The sequence below is a fragment of the Taudactylus pleione genome, unplaced genomic scaffold, assembly GCF_031769625.1.
Source record: "Taudactylus pleione unplaced genomic scaffold, aTauple2 ptg000380l, whole genome shotgun sequence".
Lineage (NCBI taxonomy): Eukaryota > Metazoa > Chordata > Amphibia > Anura > Myobatrachidae > Taudactylus > Taudactylus pleione.
In genome coordinates, this window is record NW_028284781.1 from 4,888,184 (window position 1) to 4,898,727 (window position 10,544).

General features: G+C 44.3%; 1 protein-coding gene across 2 annotated transcripts; it reads right to left on the reverse strand.

Annotated features, from left to right (window-relative positions):
• Positions 1-202: 202 nt before the first annotated feature.
• LOC148507893 (isopentenyl-diphosphate Delta-isomerase 1-like) lies at positions 203-8,404 on the reverse strand. 2 transcript variants are annotated; one of them, XM_088445407.1, is made up of 5 exons: positions 7,959-8,404; positions 5,818-5,981; positions 4,758-4,850; positions 2,637-2,764; positions 203-822 (listed from the first exon to the last, which is right to left on the reverse strand). In XM_088445407.1, the coding sequence occupies exons 1-5, from the start codon at positions 8,081-8,083 to the stop codon at positions 505-507; spliced, it is 828 nt and encodes a 275-aa protein (XP_088301533.1). In that variant the 5' UTR covers positions 8,084-8,404; the 3' UTR covers positions 203-504. The 2 variants fall into 2 exon arrangements, with proteins under 2 accessions (XP_088301533.1, XP_088301534.1); XM_088445408.1 differs by having other exon boundaries at positions 5,818-5,978; positions 7,959-8,402.
• Between the last annotated feature and the right edge of the window lie 2,140 nt (positions 8,405-10,544).

Genomic DNA, 10,544 nt, shown 5'->3' on the forward strand with positions numbered 1-10,544 from the left:
TTTTTGTAATTACTATAAACCTTACCCTACACCCACTCTCTGACCCTAATACTTACACCTGCAATATGTTGGGAATCTGAGTGTCGCGATGCCGGTGTTGGTATTGTGACAGTCGGCATCCTAACTTTGAGATGCCAACTACATCCCCTTTGGAATAGGGTTTCAATGTTTTTAATAAACATTAAATCATTATGGCAAAGACTTGTTACAGACAAGAATGAACATTTTTATTTTTCGTCAAGTGTAAATTCAATTTATAGATTAAACTCAATTTGTCTCATTTGTACCCCATAACTATTAATCTTCTCGCTAAAAGGAGAACAGTTTAGAATGTTAAAGACTTTGTTCTGCTATCCTAAATGCTGAATTTCAGTGGTCCTGTAGTAGTTAATGCCATGTAAGTCTATTTGTACAGTATGTACTCCTGGCAGCCTCCATATAGTGTCGGGAACAGTTAGATAACTGCATGCAACACAGCACTGCACAGTCTCCGCATTGTGCTGCTCACATTCGATGGATTTTTTTATGATCCTCAAAAGATTTCAGATTCTCCAGGTTATCCCACCACTTATAAAGAAAAGTGTCCGCAATGAGTTGGAACCACGGGGTGATTTTCACCTCTCCCCGTTTAGCCCTTTCTAGTAATTCAGTCAGTTCCTCTTTTGACACGTAGCAATGGCTTTTGATCTCATTAGGATCTGGATCAAGTGCAACATCCTTTTGTACAAATAGGATGTAGTCTATTTCATGCTCACCCCAGATACCATCTGATTGAGCTTTGTAATGAATCCTTGTTAGATAGTGAAGTTCATCAGGTGTTACCTGCAATTTAAAAGGACATGTAATAAATTTGTTTTCAATGGTCACCACTACACTAAGAAAAAGAATATAGCCAAGACACAAAAGCAAGCAAAGTGTCAGGAGCCTGTTCCAGGTTAGTGCTGGAGAATCATTCATATCAGTAACGTGTGGCTTATCTGGCAGCTCACAGCAGGTACAGCAGAAGCGTGCAGACATTGTAGAAAATAAGCCTGATCCGGCCCAGTTTATATAGCTATTCTCTCGTATCATAATACATAAACAAATTGATTGAACCCAACATAATGTCTGTTCGAGTTACTTCCTAATATAATCAATTTATACCTGCCTTTTTTAAAAAGTAAAATCAATTTTAAATTTACTGAGCAAGAGAAAGAATGGACCACATACTTTCTAGATAGTTGCTAAAGCCTATACAAGGTTACCACCATTAGGCTGGATCCATATTCCACATGGCACAAAAATAACAGACACAAGCTTTTCTTAATCAACACCCAACCTTGTTTTATTACAGTGTTTGACCCTATAAAGCAATGCTATAAAAGTTAGTGTTCATAAATAAAAATAACCCAGTCTCATTTGTAGCTTGTGATATCCAGGTTAACATAGTAGGAATGCACCAGATCCCCAGACTAGGATTACACTGATATACAGGACTCTAATGGTGCCCACACACATACAGGCTTGCTCCCAATCAGCCGATGTACACGATTTCCCCTGAACTCTCACTAGGCAGTCGTGGTCACGATTTGGAGTTAAAAATGTCCAATCTGACTTATGGTGCCCACACACATACCGATCTGCCCACGATTTGCCGATGTGTACGATTTCCCTTGAAACTCTCCCTGGCAGCTCAGCACACGATCTCCACACGATTTGGTGTCCAATCTTCAAACGATCTCCCCTGCATCCAGACTTTCACAGTGCATAGTGTCATAGATTGTCAGATCTGCCGTACTGCAGGGAAGATCTGACAATGCGATGTGTGACCAGCGGGGACGCGCATCGCATCGTGATAGTGAGTAGGGACTCACGATTTGGCCATATTTTACACATCTGTCGTTCCAATGCGTCGGAATCGGCCAGATCGTGTAAAATATCGCTATGTGTGTGGGCACCTTTAAGATCTATCCTGCAACCAGTGCACTGTATCCCAGATTGGCTAATCTGCCCTACAGCACGGCAGATCTGAAGATGAGAGGTACGACGAGCATCGGCATCGTGATCAAGAGTAGAAACTCACGATTTGGCCATTTTTAACATGATCTGTCGTCACGATTCGACGAAATTGGCCAAATTGGATGAACAGTCAGTATGTGTGTGGGCACCTTAACATGCAAAGTAAGATTAAGGGGGAGGTGCCAAACAGTCATATCTATAATATTAAGGCTGTAGCAATAACTCCAAATCCTAAACCAGAATTATCTAAGTAAAGTGTAATTCTTCTTTCACTAAATGCCATAATGAAACACAGATTCTAGCCATAAAATAGCAATTGCAAGACAGTGATTCATTACAAATACATTTAAATGGACTAATGCAATTCTAGTAAGAATTAAATTATTTTTTAAAGAGTAAAACTAGCACATGATTAAGGAGTTCATTACAGCCATTTGTTAAGGATTCCTGAATTACAATGGTTTATCCAATGATAGACATGGTAATACTTTAAAAAGCCTGGATATCTTCAATTATAATACCATATACTAGCTGGAGAGATAAACGGTTGGGGTTAATTAATTTTCTACTGTTACCTTATAAGCTCCATTATTCTTTGTACAGGTTTAATTGTTTTCTTACAGTATAGTAAGTTTTACCTGCTCCATTGGAATTCCCAGCTCGGCTTTCAAACGTCTCTGTGCTGCTCGCCGCACTCCTATTGATTCTTCCTCCGTTTCCAAGGGGGTATTGAGTGGGTGACTGCAGCAAGTGTTTGTATAACAACCTACACCATGACACAGGAATGAATACAAGAGGCCATCTGGAACACAGGCGTGCTTTAAAATATATACTAGGGCAGAGGTTCCCAAACGCGGTCCTCAAAGCTCCCCAACAGTTCAGGTTTTAGAAATATCCATGGTTGAGCACAGGTGGTTAAATCAAATTGACTGTTGTACTAATTAAGTCACCTGTGCTCAACCATGGATATCTCTAAAACCTGAACTGTTGGGGAGCCTTGAGGACCATGTTTGGGAACCTCTGTACTAGGGTAAAAGAATAAAGGACTCGGGGAGATGTACGAAGACTTGGATCATGATAAAGTGGAGATAGATAAAAATACCAACCCATCAGCTCTTAAATGTCATTTTTCAAATACAGCCTGTAACATGCCAGTTAGGAGCTGATTGACTGGTACTTTATCTCTATTCAATGCTTAGTACATCTGCACATAGGTCATTTAAAAAAATAAAAGTGTATTACCTATAATGTGTGTATAATTCATGTAACAATGCTGTAGTATAAACTTCATTAGCTACGGTACATCTACTGGAGTGTGAGCAGTTTCCTAGAACATCAATTAACTGGAGCAAGTGTCAAAAGGCTTCTTAAATGTAGAATTAATGGAGGCAGTGGTCCATCGCCTGTGTACAACAGCATTTGCTGGTGGTGACATCTGTACCAAATCATTTGTTTCATCATTGCTATTTTAATCCTTCCCATTCTCACTCTGATAAAACACCATGGTTATTGGGACCTGCCCATCTCTTTTACACAGCACATGTCATGCTGCCACTAAATCAGCTGATCGCTACACAGCACAGACCAGTGTACCTGAAAACACAAGCCACAAACAGACATCCAAGTTCTTCACGGATTCATCATTAAGTGAATATTAACAACATATTTCAGGGTTGGCCATCAAACTTCGGTGGTTAGCAACAATCAATGGTCTAAGAGCAATGTTAGAGGATTTTTTTTTCAATAAATAGGGGGACCACAGATGGCAGATGTACAGGAGCAAAACACTACTGGTCCAACAACATTGGTCAGAAACCATCAACTCACAACCCAAACTAATTTGTGTTCACATTTCAGTGTCATCACTTTTGAAAATATATTCTGATTTTATAACTGAAGCAAAAACTAACTACACAGTGTTCCCGCTAGGCTTATTTAGCAGGGCGACGAGCCCTGCCAGATTTAAAAATGCTTAAATGCACCATGTCCTAAAGGCGTCGCCCCGCTGAATCAGCCTACCAGACGCCGTCCTCACCCGCGGGTCGCAGTGTCCAATCACCACCGAGTGAATTGATGCTGTACACGAACGCACAGCACTGGCTCACACTGCAGGGAGATCTTTGGGGCAGCTCAGCATCTCCGTGAGTGCTGGTCACACCCACAGTGATGTAAAGGGGGCATGTCTCAAGGACATCCCCCTGTCAAATAACCACACCCCCTTTCTGGGCACACCCACCTTAGAAGTGCCCTTTTGCCAGCCAGGTGCCCTGGCTCCACGTGCCCCTCTAGAATAAACACTACACACATGTAATAAAAATCTGAAGTACACAGACTACGGCGATGGTTCTCAACAAGACTAACAGACAGTGTCCTTAGGCCATAAGAAATAACTGGGAGTGCTCATTTAATTTACACAGCTTCCACCTTCCCCATAGACTTGGGAACTGCACACGGAAATAGTTTTCCCTGTAGTTTCAGCAGTGCTGTAGTAATGCAGCATGAGTAGACCAATAGGAAGGAACTATTACAGCATACCCTTCTGGCAGATTAACACTTAACCAGCCGAAAAGACCGTGACCCAGTTCTCAGAATCAGGAGGAGCCTGGTAAACACATTGGTGCCTATTTCTAACCACTATAGCTCATTTAATCTAATTGCCTGGGTAAGGAGAGAGTTGAGAAATCTTGGTACGGAGGGAGAAAACCATGCAAAACAATCTTAGATTATGTTCTTTATTTCAATCTTCCAATAATACAAACCTGGAAATGTGATTTTAGCATCTGATCTTTGCTGTAACAGCAGTTTATTTTCCGTACTAAACAAGAAAACACTAAAGGCTCGGTGCAGCAAACCTGTAATAAACACAAAGTAGACCATTCTAAGATGTACTGTACAAGAGCAAGAGTAAAACATAGTAATACTGCCCCCAATGTTCTGCAGATCTTTCTCACGAGCTCGCTGCATACACATCATTGTATTGGAGCTATGAGAATTAAATATAGGTTAGACTAAAGCTGGCCATACACCAGACCAAATTTCCTCCAACCATCCAACTATGTGGTTGGTTGGAGTGCAAATCCGGTATGGCATGAAAGCAAATGACAATCATCAGCCATTTGCTCCCAAACACTGGAAAACGGACGAAAGCTGTTGTTCAGACAAGTTTTTTTTAAATCAAAATTAACCAACTTACCTGAACGATCTTTTTCATGGTTTCTGGTGTTTGGGAGCAAATTGCTGATTGTCATTTGCTCCCGTGCATTACTGGATTTTCATTCCAACCAATCAACTAGTTGGATGGTTGAAGGACAGTTGATCTGGTGTATGGCCAGCTTTATTGGAGTCTCACATGACTCCAAAGTGTCACCTGTTACAATAATAATAATTATAATTGCTTTATGTCCTGAAAGTATTTCACACAATGAATAAAAACAAAGGCACCCTTATCTGCTATCCCCACACAATTCATAACCAAGCAGTAAAGGTTTGAGGTTGCGTCAAAATGCATCAAGTTGAAAAGTGAGTAAACATATCTGTGCTAGTTTATGCCCACAAAATTATTTTAAATCCAATCTCTTTGATTTGATAGTAGTTTTGGCTAGCTGTGTTAGGGGGTTGTATCAATCACAAGACAACCGGATTACAGAATTAAATGCAACTAGAAGGCAGACTTTATAAAATAGCTACCTGGTTCCAGCAAAGGGAAATAGGGTAGTAAAGTGTAGCTAGTAGTTTAAGAAAGCAAAAGAAAAAAAAAAAGAGGGGAAAACAACCTAGCCCAACAGTAAGTGCATTTTGGGTTAACGTTAATGGTCTTACCTTTGTCAATGTTAACATTGAGATGGCAGTTTTTCTTTGTGTCTGCCCCAATATTTGTGTCATCCTCATCAATAAGAATACACATCTCTGCCAGCAGCTGAACCTGCTTCTCATCCAACAGGTCTGTGTCTACCTCAGGCATGGCTGCAACTGTCCGCTCGCTGCTGAAAACAACACTTAGGTTTACTTCCTGATAGACTACAGCACTAAATGCTATGGGGGAGTAGTATCAAACCTTAGAGAGAAGTTGCCCAAATAAAATGACAGTTCATACACTATGTAGACAAAAGCGACTGGACACTACCAGCAAATAGATCAACGAGATTTTATTGACATCAGTACTTTGATTACTGCAGACACCATTCTTGGCAAACTGTCCGCAAGTTCCTGGACAGCAGGTGGTATGTTTTTAAGTACAGTGACCAATTGTGACACTGAAGAACGTCGAGTCGGCCTAGAACGCACCTGTCGCTCCAATTCATCCCATAGGTTCGCAATGGGGTTAAGATATGGACTCTGGGCCGGCCAGTCCAACCGGGTTACCAAATTTTCTGTATACCAGTGTTCTCCCCAGAATTTTTTTCCAGCCAGGTGGCATCAAGAAGTAGCCGGGTGGGGGCCATTACCATTCCAGCCCGACAGGTCTCAGGCTGCTCCCCCACTGGCGCTCAGTCAAAAGTGCCCATTATGCAGTGCCCCCTGTAGTTATCCCTGTATGCAGTGCCCCCTGTATATGTGCCCTCTGTAGTTTTCCCCTTTATGCATTGCCCCCTGTAGTTTTAATTTGCCCTTATGCAGTGTCCCCAGGCTTAAATAGTGTCCCTTAGGCAGTGCCCCCAGGCTTAAATAGTGCCCCTTAGGCAGTGCCCCCAGACTGGTCCGGGTCCCAGCCCAGAACTTACCTTAACTTGATCGCCGCTCGCGCTCCTTCACTCTAACTGGATCTAACTAGATCCAGCAAGCACGCGGGGAAGGCTCCTCACGTCGCAGGTGACGTCATGACATCACCCACGCAGTGCATCACTGGGAACGCTTGCCTCTGAAGCGATTGGAGGCTTCTTTAGCCTCCGGTCACTTCAGAGGCCAGTGTTCCACAGCAGGGGGCAGGGTCGGCGGGGGAAAGTGCCAGGTGGTAAACAGTTTCTGCCAGGCGATGCGCCCACAGAAAACAGCCTGGGGAGAACACTGTACCAGTCCAGCATCACCCTGGATATGACAGGTGGCATTGTATCCTGATATTAGTTGTTTCCATAGAACCTCCCTACAACGTGTTCTTGTCGAAACCGCCACATTAGCGGCCATTTGGAACTCCTGTGTAATGGTATGCATTTCGCTTGTCTACATGATCACTTTCGTGTAGATAACTGGTTGTTATGGGTAACTTTTCCACTCTGTCATTGGTAACCACTAGGACTTAAAAGTTCTCTACAACAGGCAACAATGGTGATTACAGGCTGCCCACCAGACCCAAAATACAATGTGGAGATATCAGCAAATAAATAAGCAGCCATATATGTAAAGGTTCTGCAATCATATTATTAGCAATTGCTGCAACATGAGAGTTCATGCTGAACCCCCAACATGACCCCTTCCACCCAATACAAAATGCTCCGCTGCTGAATTTCCCATTTATCTCCCTGTCGCAGTTACCGGTCCTTTGCTTAAATATCTGTTTACAAACAGCCTGCTCATCACTTATATCAGCCCTAGTGCTTGCCTGCAGTGGTAAGTAAGTGGGAAGCTGTGCTGGAAAAAGAGAACATTTTGGAAGGTGACAGTGCTGTAGAGTAGTGTCTCCAGATGTATGAACATGAAAAGTTATCTTCATGCTGTTCATGGTGGTGAGAGGAGATAGGAAAAGGTCATTATCACATCCTGCTCACATTGCCAGTCTTCAATATGCCCATAGCACTGCACTCACCTTACCTGATAACAGAGTACAATAGCTTATGAAAATGAAAAGTATGGGAAAAAAAAAAAGAAACACTAGTTCCACTCCTTGCACCTCTTCTGCACTTCCATTCTAGCACCCAGCTTGTCCCATACCCCTGCCACCCCATACACCCATGGGCTACAAGGTGTTACACTGTACAGGCACCAGCATGCATGGACAGCTGTGCAGCCTGATGCTCCCCACTCACCTGCTGTAATGCTGGGCACTGCACACTCTCACTCGGACCCGGCTCTGAGCGGCTGCTGCTACTACTGACCCCTGTAAGAAGCGGGCTCCGCCCACCGTCACCGCCCCCAGCGCGCGACGCAGCATCTCCAACCAATCAGAGGACAGCACCGCCGCGTGCCACCATCTGCTGATCACTGGCACGCTGTGTCACCGGAGCGGCCCGCCCGCAACGCTATGGACACGGGGATCCGATCCTCGGTGACTGAGCCGCTGAGGCGAACGGAAAATTACAGTTATAGGGGTTGATAGCAAGCTCCGGTCCCTCTACCGGAATCAATTATCAGCGCAACCAGAAAAGCCGTGTAGAGATCGGCACCTCGTGATAAAGCCAGCCCCCTTCTGTCACTGCGTCACGCACGCGTGTTCTCGCATCCGCCCATGGGTGTCACGTCACGTGTTACATACACGGCCTCATCCCCACGATGCAGCTCATCAACTGTCAGTCACGTGTGCGCATGCGTACTGCTGTGCCGCCTCCCGGTGAATGGCTGTCACTGTCAGTCTTGGCGAGATTAATAAGGAGACTACATTTTGGACCATAAATCCGTAAATGTGCTGAGTTAACAAACCAGGAAAAACGCTAATCAGGGGCGGTTCTATACTTCCAGTTACTCAGGGAAATGTATTAAACCGTCACCCATCAACTTCTACCTAACGTTTTATAGACTGTACTTGATACATGTAACTAGAAGCTGATTGGTTGCAATCCACTCTTTGGAAGACTTGATACATCTCTCCCTGCATCACTAAGTGACCACATCCTGTATGACTGCACCAGATATGTGAGGAGCAGACACAGGATGCTGCCCAGTGATAGAAAAACAATCCTGATATCAATTAAGCATTATTTATGTATTGCAATAAGGTGAGCTGGCGATAGTGATTGCACCGCTGCAGACAAAGCAACAGCACGAAGATTTTTACCAACTTGCATAAATACAGGCAATGACCTTTTACATACAAAGAACTGTTACTGATATAACACATCTGACAGGGATTAGAGTGCTAGGAGGAGACCTCCCACCTTCAGATGGTTATGTTAGAGTGGGTACACCATACCTCCCAACTGTCGAACATTTAGCGGTACAGTTCCGTTTTTCTGGGACTGTCCCGCCGGCGGGCCGCAGTGTCCCGTGGTGGGGGAGAAGTTGGGGGAAGCATACACCGCTGCTCTGCAATGCAGAGCAGCGTGTATGCAGAGCGAGAATAGATGTTGTGCGCATGCGCACAGCATCTATTCACATTACGGATGAAGCCCTGTATCAGTAAGTGAAGCACTCTTCAGCAGGACTGAGTGTCTTTCATCCATTTAAATTACATTAATCATGGTGCATGTTGCATAGCTGGTGGGCAAGAACTTGAGGCAGAGTTTTCACACACCGGGTACAGTGCCAGATTAATGTCCACATGGGCCTGGAGCTGAAATTCATGAAGGGCCTATTGCGTGCCGCTGCCACCCCGGGAGTTTTATGGTTAGGTACTCCTAAGGGAGGGTTAGGGGGCGGGGACAGGGGAGGATAATAGTACTTACCTGCCTTAGTTGGGATCTTCATCCTGTCGGGCATCCGCAGTCGGTATTTGAACTGGCTAAACAGCTGCCGGCATTTAAATACCATTCTGGGAACGAGATAGTGTGTGCAGAACACGCTATCTGACCATTGCAGGAGCATTTGAAGATGTTTATTGGCTAGCCCTCCTGCATATACACTAATTATTGGCCCGATCAATGTTTCAGTCCTCTGGAGGGTTCTTGGTAAAAGTCCACAGAGGACTGAAATGTTGATCATAGACCTTTGATGTCTCAATCATGGCGAAAGTGAGTGCCACCGTTTCTGACTGTATACAGTGCCAATCTAGAGGTGTGCGCTGTTTGTAGCACCGTCGCCCTTGACACTGGCAAACAGGTTGCTTGGAACAGCATCCTGCTGCCAGTATCGCTGATGCAGTGCTGCTCAGACAGACACCCTGCAGTCTGTGCAGCATCCTCAGGGCACTCTCGGCAGTGCTGCACTTTACACTTCCAGGTGATGACACTCCCGCCCCCCTGTGCGATGACATGACATCATGAATTTAGGGGACAGGACCAGTAATCTGCCAGGCCGCTTACTGTGTGTGTGTGTATATATATATAAAATAGCAGTCGAACGGACAGCACTCTGAACAGCTTGTATAAAGCACACTAAAATCCATTTACATTTTAAATATTTCAGAACCTGTTTTCATACTTTCGTGAGGGATTACAGAGAGAATGAGTGCAGGTTCTGCAATTTTGATACCGAATTTTAGTGTTATATTCTAGCCGACCTGAGTGCAGCCCATTCGACTGCTACATGGTCCACTCCCTTCACAGGCAAAAGGTAATTAGGAGGACACCAGGCACCATGGCACAATACTTTGCACAGGAGTGGCAGCCTACCAATTGTGTGTGTGTGTGTGTATATATATATATATATATAATATATTATATACACACACAGTGCCGTAGCAGGACGGCAGTGCGCTCTGTGCTGTACTGCCGCCCCTCTCACTCCCCCCACCGCCACCT